This window comes from Neodiprion fabricii, chromosome 5 (genome assembly GCF_021155785.1).
Source record: "Neodiprion fabricii isolate iyNeoFabr1 chromosome 5, iyNeoFabr1.1, whole genome shotgun sequence".
NCBI lineage: Eukaryota > Metazoa > Arthropoda > Insecta > Hymenoptera > Diprionidae > Neodiprion > Neodiprion fabricii.
Genome location: NC_060243.1, coordinates 21649412 through 21671187, shown reverse-complemented (window position 1 = coordinate 21671187; position 21776 = coordinate 21649412). Strand labels below are relative to the sequence as shown.

General features: G+C 47.3%; 1 protein-coding gene across 1 annotated transcript; it reads right to left on the bottom strand.

Moving 5' to 3' along the window:
- Positions 1-11775: 11775 nt before the first annotated feature.
- LOC124182001 lies at positions 11776-17855 on the bottom strand. Its single transcript, XM_046568777.1, has 3 exons — positions 17548-17855; positions 14903-17276; positions 11776-14850 (listed from the first exon to the last, which is right to left on the bottom strand). Exons 1-3 carry the CDS (start codon positions 17853-17855, stop codon positions 11776-11778), a joined length of 5757 nt encoding a protein of 1918 aa, XP_046424733.1.
- Between the last annotated feature and the right edge of the window lie 3921 nt (positions 17856-21776).

Here is a 21776-nt window from a genome sequence, read left to right as displayed (position 1 = left end):
TGTACAGTAATGTTCATTAATGTTCACCCCTCCCGGTAAACTTGTTTGCGGTCCGAAACAAAATGCGACCTCGTTTCTGTACGAATTATGTGACAATGACTGAGGATGCTGCCGACGTGAGAGAATGGGAGTCATTGTCATATAATTTGTATGGAAACGAAGTCGCATTTTATTTCGGACCGTAAACAAATTAGCCGAGATAGGAAAGCATTGATACACATTACTGTACGTACGTACCAATGCGTGTGAAGTATGGACCGAACGAGTAAGTGACATGAGATCTTCAAAAGACTTTGTAAGTAGATGTCTATTATGATGCTTTTCCAACGTTCAGTGAATCTTGAAAACAGACGAAATGATAAGCATTGCCATTGAACTCTTTCAATTATCATGTTCTGACACATTTTTTGTCTTAAACTGATATTCAGAAGCATTTTTCATGCAACAAATAATGCAAAAAATCAAGAGATATCGTGGAACGAAAATTAAATTGGTCAATTTGGTAATAAAACAAGATTTATGGGTTTTTCGACTGTACCTGTTAAATCGTGCGTCGCACTCACTTCTGACTACGCGCAATCGCTCGCTCTCGCAATATTACGCCTACATATGTATAGCGTCTGAATAAATTATTTCAAGGATTTTTCTAACGCAGGGAAAAATGGTCTGAAAAAATTCGAAGGTTTCAATCTTCCTTTGCTGTAGAGCGAAAAACTTTTCCTTTTAGAATCGATTTGGATGATTCTTTCTAGATTAAGTTGACCCTACGGTATTCAGCAAAGGCACTTAAAACGTCGTGAAATTACAATGGAAATTGTGTGTTTTACGGTTGTAACTGTTCAATCCGCTGTTCGTAGCGACTCAAGACTAAACTTAAGGGGGGAGCCTGCTTTACAGGCTTCAAAAAATCGATTTTTTTTTGCATAAATGTCTTCACAAACTATCCAAGAATGTGTCCCTAAAATTTCAGACGCAAATTCGGAATATTTTCGGAGTTACAGAAGAAATAGTGAGCAAGCGTCGAGCAGGTATACGAGCGGTTTTTTGAAGTTTTCAACCAGTTTTTTGAAGAGTCTGTACCAGTTTTTTGAGGTTTGGAACCAGTTTTTTGAAGAGTCTAAAGGGCAACTCTATGGACCAGAAATCGCTGATTAGCATATCATTGCGGTAAGTTCAAGAAAATTACGATTTTTTATATACGAAAACTTAGACGCACGATTTCTCGGTTTTTCATTTTTACGCTTTTTCCTAATTGGCGGGATAGATAAGGAAAAAACTAAACGTCCTATCGAAACGAGACGAATTGCATTGTACTCGGGATAAAGTTCTCTTCTAGTTGAACCTAAAAAACCTTGAGAAAGTTAAGATTAACCCACTTTTTAAACTATCTAAAGTGAATTCTTTTGCCGACAAAAATGATTTTTTTTTTTAATTTGCGAAAAATTGTTGAATTGTTCACTTTTTGTGGAATTTTCTTGGTTTAACTAAAAGCTATACTATTGAAAAGTGAAAATTTTTTTGGTTTCTTTGTTTCAGATGAAAATTGCGACCTGCACCTTTCCCGCCGCACGACAAATGCAAACGCCTCGGTGAAATTCTTGTACCAGGCATAATATGACATGTATCCTAATGAAAAAATTCAAAAAGACTGTTGAAATACAAAACAATGAACCCTGGAAGTTTCGTTTTACTCGGATATTTCTTTCCTTCCCAAAAAAATTCTCGAAAAAACAGATTTTCTGAAGCCTCTAAAGCAGGCTCCCCCCTTTATCGGGTTCTTTCTTTCGTCATTTTTCGAATAACTCGACCAACGGACTGAAAAAATATAATGAGGTCAATCTTTTCCCTTCGTGATTTTTCAGCAGGTGCTCTTTCCGTCGTAATTTATCTGACGTTGTTGCTACGCACTTTTCGCTGCATTTTCTGAATTCCTGGTGGTCCGATCAGTCAGAAAAAGGTCATACAAAGCGAATCGGAGACCGAAAATATTTTGCACAGAAAATAAGTAAGGCTTAACCCTTAGTATTTTTGGCGAAAATTTTCGAGATTTTGAAAAGTGCTGGAATAAATTCTTTCATGCACTATCACGACGTAATTTTGCGAGAGAAATTGATTGGGCGCAGTTCCATTACGCTGCGAGCAGCGGATCAAGATTGGCAGCCAAAAAACGAGAATCCGAGTTTTCGCCATTTTTCAGCAGGTGCTCTGTACGTCGTAATTTCTCTGCCGTTGGTCCTACGCACTTTTCGCTGCATTTTCTGAGTTCCTGGTAGTCCAATCAGTCAGAAAAAGGCCATACAAAGCGAATTGAAGACCGAAAATATTTTGCACAGAAAATAAGTAAGGCTAACCCCTTAGTATTTTTGGCGAAAATTTTCGAGATTATGAAAAGTGCTGGAATAAATTCTTTCATGCACTATTACGACGTAATTTTGCGAGAGGAATTGAATGGGCGCAGTTCCAATACGCTGCGAGCAACGGATCAAGATTGGCAGCCAAAAAACGAGAATCCGAGTTTTCGCCAATTTTCAGCAGGTGCTCTGTACGTCGTAATTTCTCTGCCGTTGGTCCTACGCACTTTTCGCTGCATTTTCTGAGTTCCTGGTAGTCCAATCAGTCAGAAAAAGGCCATACAAAGCGAATTAAAGACCGAAAATATTTTGCACAGAAAATAAGTAAGGCTAACCCCTTAGTATTTTTGGCGAAAATTTTCGAGATTATGAAAAGTGCTGGAATAAATTCTTTCATGCACTATTACGACGTAATTTTGCGAGAGGAATTGAATGGGCGCAGTTCCAATACGCTGCGAGCAACGGATCAAGATTGGCAGCCAAAAAACGAGAATCCGAGTTTTCGCCAATTTTCAGCAGGTGCTCTGTACGTCGTAATTTCTCTGCCGTTGGTCCTACGCACTTTTCGCTGCATTTTCTGAGTTCCTGGTAGTCCAATCAGTCAGAAAAAGGCCATACAAAGCGAATTAAAGACCGAAAATATTTTGCACAGAAAATAAGTAAGGCTAACCCCTTAGTATTTTTGGCGAAAATTTTCGAGATTTTGAAAAGTGCTGGAATAAATTCTTTCATGCAGTATTACGACGTAATTTTGCGAGTGGAATTGATTGGGCGCAGTTCCAATACGCTGCGAGCGACGGATCAAGATTGGCAGCCAAATATCGAGAATCCGAGTTTTCGCCATTTTTCAGCAGGTGCTCTGTACGTCGTAATTTCTCTGCCGTTGGTCCTACGCACTTTTCGCTGCATTTCCTGAGTTCCTGGTAGTTCAATCAGTCAGAAAAAGGCCATACAAAGCGAATTAAAGACCGAAAATATTTTGCACAGAAAATTAGTAAGGCTCACCCCTTAGTATTTTTGGCGAAAATTTTCGAGATTTTGAAAAGTGCTGGAATAAATTCTTTCATGCACTATTACGACGTAATTTTGCGAGAGGAATTGATTGGGCGCAGTTCCAATACGCTGCGAGCAACGGATCAAGATTGGCAGCCAAAAAACGAGAATCCGAGTTTTCGCCATTTTTCAGCAGGTGCTCTGTACGTCGTAATTTCTCTGCCGTTGGTCCTACGCACTTTTCGCTGCATTTTCTGAGTTCCTGGTACTCCAATCAGTCAGAAAAAGGCCATACAAAGCGAATTAAAGACCGAAAATATTATGCACAGAAAATAAGTAAGGCTAACCCCTTAGTATTTTTGGCGAAAATTTTCGAGATTTTGAAAAGTGCTGGAATAAATTCTTTCACGCACTATTACGACGTAATTTTGCGAGAGGAATTGATTGGGCGCAGTTCCAATACGCTGCGAGCAACGGATCAAGATTGGCAGCCAAAAAACGAGAATCCGAGTTTTCGCCAATTTTCAGCAGGTGCTCTGTACGTCGTAATTTCTCTGCCGTTGGTCCTACGCACTTTTCGCTGCATTTTCTGAGTTCCTGGTAGTCCAATCAGTCAGAAAAAGGCCATACAAAGCGAATTAAAGACCGAAAATATTTTGCACAGAAAATAAGTAAGGCTAACCCCTTAGTATTTTTGGCGAAAATTTTCGAGATTTTGAAAAGTGCTGGAATAAATTCTTTCATGCACTATTACGACGTAATTTTGCGAAAGGAATTGATTGGGCGCAGTTCCAATACGCTGCGAGCAACGGATCAAGATTGGCAGCCAAAAAACGAGAATCCGAGTTTTCGCCAATTTTCAGCAGGTGCTCTGTACGTCGTAATTTCTCTGCCGTTGGTCCTACGCACTCTTCGCTGCATTTTCTGAGTTCCTGGTAGTCCAATCAGTCAGAAAAAGGCCATACAAAGCGAATTAAAGACCGAAAATATTTTGCACAGAAAATAAGTAAGGCTAACCCCTTAGTATTTTTGGCGAAAATTTTCGAGATTTTGAAAAGTGCTAAAATAAATTCTTTCATGCGCTATTACGACGTAATTTCGCGAGAGGAATTGATTGGGCGCAGTTCCAATACGCTGCGAGCAACGGATCAAGATTGGCAGCCAAAAAACGAGAATCCGAGTTTTCGCCAATTTCCAGCAGGTGCTCTGTACGTCGTAATTTCTCTGCCGTTGGTCCTACGCACTTTTCGCTGCATTTTCTGAGTTCCTGGTAGTCCAATCAGTCAGAAAAAGGCCATACAAAGCGAATTAAAGACCGAAAATATTTTGCTCAGAAAATAAGTAAGGCTAACCCCTTAGTATTTTTGGCGAAAATTTTCGAGATTTTGAAAAGTGCTGGAATAAATTCTTTTATGCAGTATTACGACGTAATTTTGCGAGTGGAATTGATTGGGCGCAGTTCCAATACGCCGCGAGCGACGGATCAAGATTGGCAGCCAAATATCGAGAATCCGAGTTTTCGCCATTTTTCAGCAGGTGCTCTGTACGTCGTAATTTCTCTGCCGTTGGTCCTACGCACTTTTCGCTGCATTTTCTGAGTTCCTGGTAGTCCAATCAGTCAGAAAAAGGCCATACAAAGCGAATTAAAGACCGAAAATATTATGCACAGAAAATAAGTAAGGCTAACCCCTTAGTATTTTTGGCGAAAATTTTCGAGATTTTGAAAAGTGCTGGAATAAATTCTTTCACGCACTATTACGACGTAATTTTGCGAGAGGAATTGATTGGGCGCAGTTCCAATACGCTGCGAGCAACGGATCAAGATTGGCAGCCAAAAAACGAGAATCCGAGTTTTCGCCAATTTTCAGCAGGTGCTCTGTACGTCGTAATTTCTCTGCCGTTGGTCCTACGCACTTTTCGCTGCATTTTCTGAGTTCCTGGTAGTCCAATCAGTCAGAAAAAGGCCATACAAAGCGAATTAAAGACCGAAAATATTTTGCACAGAAAATAAGTAAGGCTAACCCCTTAGTATTTTTGGCGAAAATTTTCGAGATTTTGAAAAGTGCTGGAATAAATTCTTTCATGCACTATTACGACGTAATTTTGCGAAAGGAATTGATTGGGCGCAGTTCCAATACGCTGCGAGCAACGGATCAAGATTGGCAGCCAAAAAACGAGAATCCGAGTTTTCGCCAATTTTCAGCAGGTGCTCTGTACGTCGTAATTTCTCTGCCGTTGGTCCTACGCACTCTTCGCTGCATTTTCTGAGTTCCTGGTAGTCCAATCAGTCAGAAAAAGGCCATACAAAGCGAATTAAAGACCGAAAATATTTTGCACAGAAAATAAGTAAGGCTAACCCCTTAGTATTTTTGGCGAAAATTTTCGAGATTTTGAAAAGTGCTAAAATAAATTCTTTCATGCGCTATTACGACGTAATTTCGCGAGAGGAATTGATTGGGCGCAGTTCCAATACGCTGCGAGCAACGGATCAAGATTGGCAGCCAAAAAACGAGAATCCGAGTTTTCGCCAATTTCCAGCAGGTGCTCTGTACGTCGTAATTTCTCTGCCGTTGGTCCTACGCACTTTTCGCTGCATTTTCTGAGTTCCTGGTAGTCCAATCAGTCAGAAAAAGGCCATACAAAGCGAATTAAAGACCGAAAATATTTTGCTCAGAAAATAAGTAAGGCTAACCCCTTAGTATTTTTGGCGAAAATTTTCGAGATTTTGAAAAGTGCTGGAATAAATTCTTTTATGCAGTATTACGACGTAATTTTGCGAGTGGAATTGATTGGGCGCAGTTCCAATACGCCGCGAGCGACGGATCAAGATTGGCAGCCAAATATCGAGAATCCGAGTTTTCGCCATTTTTCAGCAGGTGCTCTGTACGTCGTAATTTCTCTGCCGTTGGTCCTACGCACTTTTCGCTGCATTTTCTGAGTTCCTGGTAGTCCAATCAGTCAGAAAAAGGCCATACAAAGCGAATTAAAGACCGAAAATATTTTGCACAGAAAATAAGTAAGGCTAACCCCTTAGTATTTTTGGCGAAAATTTTCGAGATTTTGAAAAGTGCTGGAATAAATTCTTTCATGCACTATTACGACGTAATTTTGCGAGAGGAATTGATTGGGCGCAGTTCCAATACGCTGCGAGCAACGGATCAAGATTGGCAGCCAAAAAACGAGAATCCGAGTTTTCGCCAATTTTCAGCGGGTGCTCTGTACGTCGTAATTTCTCTGCCGTTGGTCCTACGCACTTTTCGCTGCATTTTCTGAGTTCCTGGTAGTCCAATCAGTCAGAAAAAGGCCATACAAAGCGAATTAAAGACCGAAAATATTTCGCACAGAAAATAAGTAAGGCTAACCCCTTAGTATTTTTGGCGAAAATTTTCGAGATTTTGAAAAGTGCTGGAATAAATTCTTTCATGCACTATTACGACGTAATTTTGCGAGAGGAATTGATTGGGCGCAGTTCCAATACGCTGCGAGCAACGGATCAAGATTGGCAGCCAAAAAACGAGAATCCGAGTTTTCGCCAATTTTCAGCAGGTGCTCTGTACGTCGTAATTTCTCTGCCGTTGGTCCTACGCACTTTTCGCTGCATTTTCTGAGTTCCTGGTAGTCCAATCAGTCAGAAAAAGGCCATACAAAGCGAATTAAAGACCGAAAATATTTCGCACAGAAAATAAGTAAGGCTAACCCCTTAGTATTTTTGGCGAAAATTTTCGAGATTTTGAAAAGTGCTGGAATAAATTCTTTCATGCACTATTACGACGTAATTTTGCGAGAGGAATTGATTGGGCGCAGTTCCAATACGCTGCGAGCAACGGATCAAGATTGGCAGCCAAAAAACGAGAATCCGAGTTTTCGCCAATTTTCAGCAGGTGCTCTGTACGTCGTAATTTCTCTGCCGTTGGTCCTACGCACTTTTCGCTGCATTTTCTGAGTTCCTGGTAGTCCAATCAGTCAGAAAAAGGCCATACAAAGCGAATTAAAGACCGAAAATATTTTGCACAGAAAATAAGTAAGGCTAACCCCTTAGTATTTTTGGCGAAAATTTTCGAGATTTTGAAAAGTGCTGGAATAAATTCTTTCATGCACTATTACGACGTAATTTTGCGAGAGGAATTGATTGGGCGCAGTTCCAATACGCTGCGAGCAACGGATCAAGATTGGCAGCCAAAAAACGAGAATCCGAGTTTTCGCCAATTTCCAGCAGGTGCTCTGTACGTCGTAATTTCTCTGCCGTTGGTCCTACGCACTTTTCGCTGCATTTTCTGAGTTCCTGGTAGTCCAATCAGTCAGAAAAAGGCCATACAAAGCGAATTAAAGACCGAAAATATTTTGCACAGAAAATAAGTAAGGCTAACCCCTTAGTATTTTTGGCGAAAATTTTCGAGATTTTGAAAAGTGCTGGAATAAATTCTTTCATGCACTATTACGACGTAATTTTGCGAGAGGAATTGATTGGGCGCAGTTCCAATACGCTGCGAGCAACGGATCAAGATTGGCAGCCAAAAAACGAGAATCCGAGTTTTCGCCAATTTTCAGCGGGTGCTCTGTACGTCGTAATTTCTCTGCCGTTGGTCCTACGCACTTTTCGCTGCATTTTCTGAGTTCCTGGTAGTCCAATCAGTCAGAAAAAGGCCATACAAAGCGAATTAAAGACCGAAAATATTTCGCACAGAAAATAAGTAAGGCTAACCCCTTAGTATTTTTGGCGAAAATTTTCGAGATTTTGAAAAGTGCTGGAATAAATTCTTTCATGCACTATTACGACGTAATTTTGCGAGAGGAATTGATTGGGCGCAGTTCCAATACGCTGCGAGCAACGGATCAAGATTGGCAGCCAAAAAACGAGAATCCGAGTTTTCGCCAATTTTCAGCAGGTGCTCTGTACGTCGTAATTTCTCTGCCGTTGGTCCTACGCACTTTTCGCTGCATTTTCTGAGTTCCTGGTAGTCCAATCAGTCAGAAAAAGGCCATACAAAGCGAATTAAAGACCGAAAATATTTCGCACAGAAAATAAGTAAGGCTAACCCCTTAGTATTTTTGGCGAAAATTTTCGAGATTTTGAAAAGTGCTGGAATAAATTCTTTCATGCACTATTACGACGTAATTTTGCGAGAGGAATTGATTGGGCGCAGTTCCAATACGCTGCGAGCAACGGATCAAGATTGGCAGCCAAAAAACGAGAATCCGAGTTTTCGCCAATTTTCAGCAGGTGCTCTGTACGTCGTAATTTCTCTGCCGTTGGTCCTACGCACTTTTCGCTGCATTTTCTGAGTTCCTGGTAGTCCAATCAGTCAGAAAAAGGCCATACAAAGCGAATTAAAGACCGAAAATATTTTGCACAGAAAATAAGTAAGGCTAACCCCTTAGTATTTTTGGCGAAAATTTTCGAGATTTTGAAAAGTGCTGGAATAAATTCTTTCATGCACTATTACGACGTAATTTTGCGAAAGGAATTGATTGGGCGCAGTTCCAATACGCTGCGAGCAACGGATCAAGATTGGCAGCCAAAAAACGAGAATCCGAGTTTTCGCCAATTTTCAGCAGGTGCTCTGTACGTCGTAATTTCTCTGCCGTTGGTCCTACGCACTCTTCGCTGCATTTTCTGAGTTCCTGGTAGTCCAATCAGTCAGAAAAAGGCCATACAAAGCGAATTAAAGACCGAAAATATTTTGCACAGAAAATAAGTAAGGCTAACCCCTTAGTATTTTTGGCGAAAATTTTCGAGATTTTGAAAAGTGCTAAAATAAATTCTTTCATGCGCTATTACGACGTAATTTCGCGAGAGGAATTGATTGGGCGCAGTTCCAATACGCTGCGAGCAACGGATCAAGATTGGCAGCCAAAAAACGAGAATCCGAGTTTTCGCCAATTTCCAGCAGGTGCTCTGTACGTCGTAATTTCTCTGCCGTTGGTCCTACGCACTTTTCGCTGCATTTTCTGAGTTCCTGGTAGTCCAATCAGTCAGAAAAAGGCCATACAAAGCGAATTAAAGACCGAAAATATTTTGCTCAGAAAATAAGTAAGGCTAACCCCTTAGTATTTTTGGCGAAAATTTTCGAGATTTTGAAAAGTGCTGGAATAAATTCTTTTATGCAGTATTACGACGTAATTTTGCGAGTGGAATTGATTGGGCGCAGTTCCAATACGCCGCGAGCGACGGATCAAGATTGGCAGCCAAATATCGAGAATCCGAGTTTTCGCCATTTTTCAGCAGGTGCTCTGTACGTCGTAATTTCTCTGCCGTTGGTCCTACGCACTTTTCGCTGCATTTTCTGAGTTCCTGGTAGTCCAATCAGTCAGAAAAAGGCCATACAAAGCGAATTAAAGACCGAAAATATTATGCACAGAAAATAAGTAAGGCTAACCCCTTAGTATTTTTGGCGAAAATTTTCGAGATTTTGAAAAGTGCTGGAATAAATTCTTTCACGCACTATTACGACGTAATTTTGCGAGAGGAATTGATTGGGCGCAGTTCCAATACGCTGCGAGCAACGGATCAAGATTGGCAGCCAAAAAACGAGAATCCGAGTTTTCGCCAATTTTCAGCAGGTGCTCTGTACGTCGTAATTTCTCTGCCGTTGGTCCTACGCACTTTTCGCTGCATTTTCTGAGTTCCTGGTAGTCCAATCAGTCAGAAAAAGGCCATACAAAGCGAATTAAAGACCGAAAATATTTTGCACAGAAAATAAGTAAGGCTAACCCCTTAGTATTTTTGGCGAAAATTTTCGAGATTTTGAAAAGTGCTGGAATAAATTCTTTCATGCACTATTACGACGTAATTTTGCGAAAGGAATTGATTGGGCGCAGTTCCAATACGCTGCGAGCAACGGATCAAGATTGGCAGCCAAAAAACGAGAATCCGAGTTTTCGCCAATTTTCAGCAGGTGCTCTGTACGTCGTAATTTCTCTGCCGTTGGTCCTACGCACTCTTCGCTGCATTTTCTGAGTTCCTGGTAGTCCAATCAGTCAGAAAAAGGCCATACAAAGCGAATTAAAGACCGAAAATATTTTGCACAGAAAATAAGTAAGGCTAACCCCTTAGTATTTTTGGCGAAAATTTTCGAGATTTTGAAAAGTGCTAAAATAAATTCTTTCATGCGCTATTACGACGTAATTTCGCGAGAGGAATTGATTGGGCGCAGTTCCAATACGCTGCGAGCAACGGATCAAGATTGGCAGCCAAAAAACGAGAATCCGAGTTTTCGCCAATTTCCAGCAGGTGCTCTGTACGTCGTAATTTCTCTGCCGTTGGTCCTACGCACTTTTCGCTGCATTTTCTGAGTTCCTGGTAGTCCAATCAGTCAGAAAAAGGCCATACAAAGCGAATTAAAGACCGAAAATATTTTGCTCAGAAAATAAGTAAGGCTAACCCCTTAGTATTTTTGGCGAAAATTTTCGAGATTTTGAAAAGTGCTGGAATAAATTCTTTTATGCAGTATTACGACGTAATTTTGCGAGTGGAATTGATTGGGCGCAGTTCCAATACGCCGCGAGCGACGGATCAAGATTGGCAGCCAAATATCGAGAATCCGAGTTTTCGCCATTTTTCAGCAGGTGCTCTGTACGTCGTAATTTCTCTGCCGTTGGTCCTACGCACTTTTCGCTGCATTTTCTGAGTTCCTGGTAGTCCAATCAGTCAGAAAAAGGCCATACAAAGCGAATTAAAGACCGAAAATATTTTGCACAGAAAATAAGTAAGGCTAACCCCTTTTTTTTTTTTTTTTTTTTTGATAACGCTGGTAAAAATGCCTTATGCACACCCTGGAGCTTCGCGCAAGAAGCTTCAGGGTAGTGTGGGACTCGCACCCACTAAAAAACCAGCGGCCACTCTGGTACGAGTAGGAGGGACTCCCCGGAACCGCGCGAGGCATAACCTCAGGGATCCCCCCGGCACCTTCGCGGTTACGCGCGGACCTTGCTTTAACGCCTATCCAGGAGTTGCGCCTCCCGGCTCCCCCCCGCTACATCCTATGCTCAGTACCCTCTTGCGAAGGACGACCCTGCCCGCTGGTGGGGCATCTTCTGTCGACGCTACGACGAGAGCTCCGCTTAACGGAGCTGCCAAGCGTATGGAGACCCCCACTTGTTGCTCGATTTTCGCGATATTGAGCGCCCTGCCCTTGCGGATCCGGGGGAAGATGGATCCGGCGCGACCGTCACATCCGCCGTCCCCGGGCCGGGGGCCGAAGAGAGAGAGGCAGAAGAAGAAGAAGAAGAAGAGGGGGCATGGCCGGAATGACCCTATCGTCACCCTACCGCCTAACGTCTCACCTATCCTGGCACCAGATTCCAAGTTGCCCTGCACCCCTCCTCTCCCCTCCACCCCCGAACCGCGGCCCCGACCCAAAGGACGGGGCTGAGGTCGACCGGTGTCCCGTCCCGCAAATCCGTTTGGACCCCTGCCCGCGTAGGTCTGAGCCTACGTCATGCCCGCGCTTACACGCGAACCACCCCCGTTTCTCCCGCTCACGCGGGTCGCGCGGTGCACGCTGCGCTGCGTTCGCTGTCTTAACCGCTCCCGCTGTTCCTTGGCCGTCATAACCCGCTCCGCGAAGCTAGCCACCGCCACCCATCCCCCTCTAGACCCTACCATAGCCCTGATCAGGCCAGGCGGTGTCAGATCCTCCCCTACGACGCGCTTTAGGGCATCCCTCTCGTCTCTCCACGCGGGGCACGCCTCCACCGTGTGGCTCACCGTGTCTTCCTCCAGCCGGCAGTACCAGCAGGTCGGCCTCTCCATTTTCCCTATTCTATATAAGAAATCCGCGAAATACCCGTGGCCTGTCAGGACTTGGGTCACACGGAAAGTCATGCTTCCGTGTGCCCTGTCGAACCATCCCGTCCAGTTCGCTAGGATAGCTAATCTCAACCTCTCGCTGGGGAGCCCCGCACTTCCGAGGTCCACCCTCCATTGCTCGCGGACTACGCGCAGTTCCTCTTCCCTAATCGCTTTGGCCATGCTCTGGGACCACGTCCTGGTCGACCGCAGTTCACGCACTCTGTGGAATGTGCGCTCGTACGCATTAGCCACTAGGTATAGTGGCGGGGTCCTGGCCAACATCGAAACGGCCACGAAGGAGGCCGTGCGATATGCCGCAACTACTCTCGCGCATATCCCTCTCTGACACCTCGTTATAACCTGCTGGATGTACTTTGAGGACCTCGCCACATCCCCCCACACCGGAGCGCCGTACATTATCACCGCGAATAAAGTTTGTGCATAAAGCCTACGCCTGGATTCGGATGGCCCCCTCAGGTTTGGCATCAGCCTCGCTAGTGTCCTCGTGACACCCCCTAGCCTAGTCTCCATGGACGCGAAGTGCGCTTTGAACGTCAGGCCGGGATCCAGTCGCACCCCCAGGTACTTCATGGACCCCGACAGTAGCACCCTCTCCGCACCAACTCTGACGTCTGGGGTGTTTGGTGCATCCCCCCTATTCAAGCGCCGGAATAAGACAGCTTCCGTCTTGCTCGCCGCCACCGTGAGGCCTAGGCCCGAAATTCGCCGGACTACCCTGGCTACCATCGCGTTTGCCAGTGCTACCGCTGTGGATGGATCCCCAGCGGAACTCAAAACCAGCGTGTCATCCGCGTAGCAGACAATAGCACAGTCTGCAACCCCCTCCCCCCGCAGAACCTCGTCGAAAGTCAAGTTCCATAGCAGGGGGCCGAGAACCGAGCCCTGTGGGACCCCGGCCGTCACTGCCAGACTCTTCAGTTCTCCATCTCCGTTTGTGTATTCCACGTGCCTGTCCCACAGGTAGGAATCCAGGACCCGTCGAAGATACTCCGGAGCCGCTTTGTCCTTAAGTGCGTCCCTTATGGATGGCCATGGCAAACTATTGAATGCGTTGGCGATGTCAAGAGACACAGCCACCGCGTAGCCCCCGTTCTCCGTGGCGTTTTCCACGAATCGTCGCACCCTTAGCAGAGCATCGTTCGTGGATCGCCCTTCCCGAAACCCGTACTGGTCCTCGGACAAGCACGCCCGAGGATTCCCCTCCATCCATTTGCCCAGCCGAGCCACCAGGATCCTCTCGAACATTTTACCCACCTCGTTCAGGAGGCATATCGGCCTTACTTTGGGGATAGGTCCGGTGGGTGCTCCCCCCTTAGGGATGAGCACCAGTCGAGCCTTCTTCCATGGCAGCGGAACGACTCCTTCTCGCAGGCAGAGGCTGAAATTCCTCGACAGTAGTGCGATCATTCCCTCCGGAACTTTCGCCCACGCGCTTCCCTTAACGCCATCCGGTCCCGGGGCGACATTGCGCGAGCATGCCTTTTTAAGCGCAGCTCGAACCTCGTCCGCCGTGACCGCCCACCGTTCGTCCCACCGACAGCCGCTCTGGGCCCTCGGAACGCATCCATCACCCCTCGGGAAGAGGGCATCAAGGAGGCTCCTGAGGGTATTCTCCTCCAGCGTCTCCGTCAACCCTCTTTGGGAGGTTCGCAGTTTGCCCAGCACCAATTTGTAAGAGAGACCCCATGGATCCGCTTCCACGGAGCTGATGAGGTCTCTCCACGCCTTGGCCTTGGCCTCTTTTATGCCGTCTCGGAGCACCCTCTTGGCGGCCCGATACTCGGCCTCTTTTTCCTGACGGTCATCAGCCGTCCGTCTTCCCCTAGCGAGGCGCCTCCTCGCCGCTATGCAGGACCTGCGTATGTCGGCCAGCTCCTCGCTCCACCAGTATGTCGCTTTCCTGGAGCGATTCCCCGTACGAGCTCTCGGCGCGGCTGCGTCGCAGGCCTGCGTCATGGCACGCTCGATCCATCCTGCAAGGCCCTCTGGCGTCGTATAGTCCCCTCCAGTTGGTCCCCAGGAAAGGGTGAGGGACAGAGCATCTGTCAGATGTTCCGGACTGAACTTCGACCAGTTCCAGCGCATGTGGCCCTTTCTACCCCTGTGCTCTGCGCGTCTAGGGGTACCGACCTCGTACGAAATGTACCGGTGGTCGGATAGTGTTTCCGTCTCCTCCAACACCCGCCACCCCTTGATCACGGGTACAAGATTAACTGACGACCACGTCAGGTCGACGACGGATGACCCCTGTGCCCTAATGCATGTCGCCGTCCTCCCAGCGTTGTGGAGACGTACACAGCATGATGCCGCCCACTCCTCGAGCAGCTCTCCCCTTCGGTTGGACCCAGATGGGTCCCAGGTCGGCGAGCGGGCATTGAAATCCCCCCCCACCAGTACCCCCCTCCCGCTGTTCCCCGCTATCTGGATCACCCGAGCCAGGTCGTCCAGATGCTCAGTGAACTCCGCTATCAGAATGTTCGGGGATATATACACCGATATGGCAATTATATCCCCGAACTTAGCGGCCACGTACCCTCTTCCCCTTTTGACGAGCGAGCCCCCGCGGACGTTACCCTCTGCCCTCCAGTATATGGCCGCCCGGCCATCGTCACTGCTAAGCCAAGTGGCCACGCTCGGGGTAGCGTACGGCTCGGATACGAGGCACACGTCGATTTCCCTTTCGAGCACTACTTGCTTCAGTAGGTCCTGAGCCCCCCTACTATGGTTTAGGTTACACTGTATGTACCTGGCCATTCTCGCTTGCATTAGTCGCGGGCCTCCGACCCCGTTCGCCGACGGATGTACAACGTCCCGAACCCATCCTGTGGGCGCTGTCTATCCCTCTTCCCTCGCAGACCGCGCACTTGGGGTTGGCCGTGCAATCTCGCGCCTGGTGGCCCTCAGCGCTGCACCTGTAGCACGCGGCCCGGCGCTCTGTCGACGCCTTGCACATACTCCCTATATGGCCAAAGCCCCAGCACTTGTAGCATTGCCTAGGGCGCGCCTCCAGCAGCTCTACCCTGGCCGTGGTCCAGCCGATCCTCACCTTGCCCTTCTTCGCGACAGCCACAGCTGCCCTCAGGGGGCACTGTGCCCACGCGCTGTATAGTCCATTCGGTGTCCTCCTCGGGACACCTACACGGACCTCCTCCACCTTACAGCCACCCTGCTCGGCTAGGGTGCGAGCCAGTTCCTCGGTGGACACTGAGTCATCCAAGCCCAGGACTCTCAGTTCGCCCTTGATAACCGGCCTTGTCACTGAGACTGCGTTGCCGTATTTATCAAGGATTACTCTGGTCAGCTGCGCCGCTAGAGCGTCCGCCTTCCTCGCATTCTCGGGGCCAGGAATCTCAATGAGAACCCCCCCGTTAGCTGCCCGCCGCATCCTCGTCTCCTCTATACCAAGCTCCGCGAGTTGTATTTTCTCGCGTGCGAACTTGAGTATTTCCGCATACGGGGTGTTCTCCTCTCTGCTTTTGATAGCAACGGCTGCTGTCCTCGGTGCTCTACGGCGAGCCACCGTGGGTCTGTCCTCCCCGGTACGCCGCAGGGCCCCTGTTGGGGCAGTCTGTGTGGCTTCCACTGCTGCCCCACTCGGCACTCCCACCCCAAGGCGCTTTCCTTTTCTCTTCCTCTTCGTACTCCAGCCACCCCTACCGTTCTCTGCATCGGCGCCGTCATCGACTTCCATCGGAGTGTCGGTCGCACCCCGGTCACCCGAGGACCTCTGCACCTTCTCCGTGGTGGCCTGCGTGCCGCGAGGTTGTGCCGTACCCTTACCAAGAGGGTCTTGGTCAGCTGCTCCGCTCTTGCTCGAGGCATCGAGGAGCAGGAGGGATATCCTACCCACCTCCTCTCGTACCTGTTTCAGGGCCGCGGACTGTCTGGCCATCTCCTCGTCCCTGACCCTGTCACTGTCCGGAATGAGTCGAAGCTCGGATCCCGTTAAGCGAAGTTCGAACTCCGAAGCACCCGCTGATGTCGCCGTCGTCGGCCCCTCATTGGCCTCCACCTCGCTCCTCCTAGTGGCCGCTCCCAGGTCAAGCACCATCGTCGTTTGGGCGGCTTCCGACCGTCGCTCGCCGGCTCTCGCCACAGGGCCCCTGCTGGCAACCTGTGCGTATGAGCTTGTCGCCCGGTTCGCTATTTCCGTCTGAGCCCTCTCTCGACCTTGTCGATTTTTCTCGAGTTCCCGTTGGAGCTCGTCCCTTTCCCTACGGGTATCACGCAACTGAGCCTCTAGGTCCGTGTTGCGCGCCTGGAGGAGAGCGGGGTCACCCGCTGCCTCCGCTTTCACGGTGAGTGTAAGTAGGGCCTCCTTCGCCAAACCCACCTTTCTCTTTATTTCGCCACTCAGCCTGCCCTGCATGGATTTGCACCTCATCCTTACGGCGTCTATATCCTCGAGCCACTCCATTAGTTGTGCCCCAAGGTCCGATGCTGTCATGAGCCTGTATTCCACAGGGCCTGCCCCCTGCGGGATTTTCTTTGGAGACCTAGCCCCGGCTCTGACCTTCCTTTTCCCCACTGAAGGGTTCTTTGTTGGCCGCCGGTTCGAGCCCTGCGCGCTCCACTCTGACCCAGACTCCCCTGCTTCGGAGTCGTCTTCCAGGTAAGTTCCCTTGACAATAGCTGTGCACCTCTTCTGGCGCTTCTGGCGAGCTCCCAGAAGCGTCTGTGCTGCCTCCTCCTCGCCTGAGGGGCTGGCCGTTCCCTTCCCCTCCCCCGCGGTAGTCACAGTTTGATGCCGCGGTTTCTCTTTCTCTTCTGTCTCGAGTCTGCGCGGGAGGAAGAGCTCCCCGTCCGAGAGTGCAGCGTTCTCGGGCGGCGTTAGCTCGTCCCCCTTTCGTTTATTCCCCTGCTGCTGCTGCTGGTGCCGCGTGGGTGTCTCCTCGGGCACCACCTGTGGCGGTGTGTTGATTCCCCCCGCAGTCTCCGCCAAAACGTTGGGTGCAAGTGAATGCCCTGGCGTACCCCCCGGCTCCGTGTTTTCGAGAGGGGGCCAGCTAATGCCCCGCACAAGTGTCTGTCCTCGCGCGCGCGCGTCCCTGCCCCTCGCGTGCCCCCGCGAGCCCTTGCTATCCAGGTGCTCTTGCACCTCTCCTTGTTTCACCTTCTGCCTACTCAATGTTAAATTATCCATATTGAAGTAATTGTTTGATTACGACGGTTCGGCCATCATGGCAGCCACACCGCGGTGTGGCGTCTTTCCCCGCCGGAAAAAATCCTATCCCCTCGCATGGAAGCCGCTGTCGGTTTATCGGGTGGTCTGCCCTATCCATGCGAACCCCCCATCCCTAGCTCTTTCCAGTCGCCCGGCCGGGGATTCCCCTGCTAATCCGAGACAGGGTAGGCCACCGGCCGAGTAAGACCTTGCCGGATTTGCCCTACCGGACATCGGGTATGAGAAAATACTGACCAGGTAATCCTCCACGCATGCGCCCAGGGCACCAGGTTTGACTCCCAGATTGGCTCCAGTCAGCTGCAGGGAGCGGTTCTCCCACGTTGGACATGTGGTTTCCTGGGACCTTCGCCAGGGAACCGAGGTTCCGTGGACTAACGTTTACCCGTAGTACGCCACAGAGGTCCGGTAAAGGTACTGACTTCACCCGCAGCCCCGGTCGGTCGGCAACTACTCCTTCCTTGGTTAGTCTCTGAGAAATCGCCCCAGGAGCCCCAACCGCATCCCATGTACGCATCGCCCATTCAGATCACCATTCATACACCCAGCCCCAAGAGGCTGAGCCGACTGTTCTTAGTGGACGCTCGTCTAGAGTCACTTCCGCCACAAGGTTTTGAAGCCCCGGGGCGTCGGATCCCCAAGATTCATCGCGGCCGTCAAGCCCCTACACCACGACAAGGTGACAGCCGACGTAGGGGAAGGCTAACCCCTTAGTATTTTTGGCGAAAATTTTCGAGATTTTGAAAAGTGCTGGAATAAATTCTTTCATGCACTATTACGACGTAATTTTGCGAGAGGAATTGATTGGGCGCAGTTCCAATACGCTGCGAGCAACGGATCAAGATTGGCAGCCAAAAAACGAGAATCCGAGTTTTCGCCAATTTTCAGCGGGTGCTCTGTACGTCGTAATTTCTCTGCCGTTGGTCCTACGCACTTTTCGCTGCATTTTCTGAGTTCCTGGTAGTCCAATCAGTCAGAAAAAGGCCATACAAAGCGAATTAAAGACCGAAAATATTTCGCACAGAAAATAAGTAAGGCTAACCCCTTAGTATTTTTGGCGAAAATTTTCGAGATTTTGAAAAGTGCTGGAATAAATTCTTTCATGCACTATTACGACGTAATTTTGCGAGAGGAATTGATTGGGCGCAGTTCCAATACGCTGCGAGCAACGGATCAAGATTGGCAGCCAAAAAACGAGAATCCGAGTTTTCGCCAATTTTCAGCAGGTGCTCTGTACGTCGTAATTTCTCTGCCGTTGGTCCTACGCACTTTTCGCTGCATTTTCTGAGTTCCTGGTAGTCCAATCAGTCAGAAAAAGGCCATACAAAGCGAATTAAAGACCGAAAATATTTCGCACAGAAAATAAGTAAGGCTAACCCCTTAGTATTTTTGGCGAAAATTTTCGAGATTTTGAAAAGTGCTGGAATAAATTCTTTCATGCACTATTACGACGTAATTTTGCGAGAGGAATTGATTGGGCGCAGTTCCAATACGCTGCGAGCAACGGATCAAGATTGGCAGCCAAAAAACGAGAATCCGAGTTTTCGCCAATTTTCAGCAGGTGCTCTGTACGTCGTAATTTCTCTGCCGTTGGTCCTACGCACTTTTCGCTGCATTTTCTGAGTTCCTGGTAGTCCAATCAGTCAGAAAAAGGCCATACAAAGCGAATTAAAGACCGAAAATATTTTGCACAGAAAATAAGTAAGGCTAACCCCTTAGTATTTTTGGCGAAAATTTTCGAGATTTTGAAAAGTGCTGGAATAAATTCTTTCATGCACTATTACGACGTAATTTTGCGAGAGGAATTGATTGGGCGCAGTTCCAATACGCTGCGAGCAACGGATCAAGATTGGCAGCCAAAAAACGAGAATCCGAGTTTTCGCCAATTTTCAGCAGGTGCTCTGTACGTCGTAATTTCTCTGCCGTTGGTCCTACGCACTTTTCGCTGCATTTTCTGAGTTCCTGGTAGTCCAATCAGTCAGAAAAAGGCCATACAAAGCGAATTAAAGACCGAAAATATTTTGCACAGAAAATAAGTAAGGCTAACCCCTTAGTATTTTTGGCGAAAATTTTCGAGATTATGAAAAGTGCTGGAATGAATTCTTTCATGCACTATTACGACGTAATTTTGCGAGAGGAATTGAATGGGCGCAGTTCCAATACGCTGCGAGCAACGGATCAAGATTGGCAGCCAAAAAACGAGAATCCGAGTTTTCGCCAATTTTCAGCAGGTGCTCTGTACGTCGTAATTTCTCTGCCGTTGGTCCTACGCACTTTTCGCTGCATTTTCTGAGTTCCTGGTAGTCCAATCAGTCAGAAAAAGGCCATACAAAGCGAATTAAAGACCGAAAATATTTTGCACAGAAAATAAGTAAGGCTAACCCCTTAGTATTTTTGGCGAAAATTTTCGAGATTATGAAAAGTGCTGGAATAAATTCTTTCATGCACTATTACGACGTAATTTTGCGAGAGGAATTGAATGGGCGCAGTTCCAATACGCTGCGAGCAACGGATCAAGATTGGCAGCCAAAAAACGAGAATCCGAGTTTTCGCCAATTTTCAGCAGGTGCTCTGTACGTCGTAATTTCTCTGCCGTTGGTCCTACGCACTTTTCGCTGCATTTTCTGAGTTCCTGGTAGTCCAATCAGTCAGAAAAAGGCCATACAAAGCGAATTAAAGACCGAAAATATTTTGCACAGAAAATAAGTAAGGCTAACCCCTTAGTATTTTTGGCGAAAATTTTCGAGATTTTGAAAAGTGCTGGAATAAATTCTTTCATGCACTATTACGACGTAATTTTGCGAGAGGAATTGATTGGGCGCAGTTCCAATACGCTGCGAGCAACGGATCAAGATTGGCAGCCAAAAAACGAGAATCCGAGTTTTCGCCAATTTTCAGCAGGTGCTCTGTACGTCGTAATTTCTCTGCCGTTGGTCCTACGCACTTTTCGCTGCATTTTCTGAGTTCCTGGTAGTCCAATCAGTCAAAAAAAGGCCATACAAAGCGAATTAAAGACCGAAAATATTTTGCTCAGAAAATAAGTAAGGCTAACCCCTTAGTATTTTTGGCGAAAATTTTCGAGATTTTGAAAAGTGCTGGAATAAATTCTTTCATGCAGTATTACGACGTAATTTTGCGAGTGGAATTGATTGGGCGCAGTTCCAATACGCTGCGAGCGACGGATCAAGATTGGCAGCCAAATATCGAGAATCCGAGTTTTCGCCATTTTTCAGCAGGTGCTCTGTACGTCGTAATTTCTCTGCCGTTGGTCCTACGCACTTTTCGCTGCATTTCCTGAGTTCCTGGTAGTTCAATCAGTCAGAAAAAGGCCATACAAAGCGAATTAAAGACCGAAAATATTTTGCACAGAAAATTAGTAAGGCTCACCCCTTAGTATTTTTGGCGAAAATTTTCGAGATTTTGAAAAGTGCTGGAATAAATTCTTTCATGCACTATTACGACGTAATTTTGCGAGAGGAATTGATTGGGCGCAGTTCCAATACGCTGCGAGCAACGGATCAAGATTGGCAGCCAAAAAACGAGAATCCGAGTTTTCGCCATTTTTCAGCAGGTGCTCTGTACGTCGTAATTTCTCTGCCGTTGGTCCTACGCACTTTTCGCTGCATTTTCTGAGTTCCTGGTACTCCAATCAGTCAGAAAAAGGCCATACAAAGCGAATTAAAGACCGAAAATATTATGCACAGAAAATAAGTAAGGCTAACCCCTTAGTATTTTTGGCGAAAATTTTCGAGATTTTGAAAAGTGCTGGAATAAATTCTTTCACGCACTATTACGACGTAATTTTGCGAGAGGAATTGATTGGGCGCAGTTCCAATACGCTGCGAGCAACGGATCAAGATTGGCAGCCAAAAAACGAGAATCCGAGTTTTCGCCAATTTTCAGCAGGTGCTCTGTACGTCGTAATTTCTCTGCCGTTGGTCCTACGCACTTTTCGCTGCATTTTCTGAGTTCCTGGTAGTCCAATCAGTCAGAAAAAGGCCATACAAAGCGAATTAAAGACCGAAAATATTTTGCACAGAAAATAAGTAAGGCTAACCCCTTAGTATTTTTGGCGAAAATTTTCGAGATTTTGAAAAGTGCTGGAATAAATTCTTTCATGCACTATTACGACGTAATTTTGCGAAAGGAATTGATTGGGCGCAGTTCCAATACGCTGCGAGCAACGGATCAAGATTGGCAGCCAAAAAACGAGAATCCGAGTTTTCGCCAATTTTCAGCAGGTGCTCTGTACGTCGTAATTTCTCTGCCGTTGGTCCTACGCACTCTTCGCTGCATTTTCTGAGTTCCTGGTAGTCCAATCAGTCAGAAAAAGGCCATACAAAGCGAATTAAAGACCGAAAATATTTTGCACAGAAAATAAGTAAGGCTAACCCCTTAGTATTTTTGGCGAAAATTTTCGAGATTTTGAAAAGTGCTA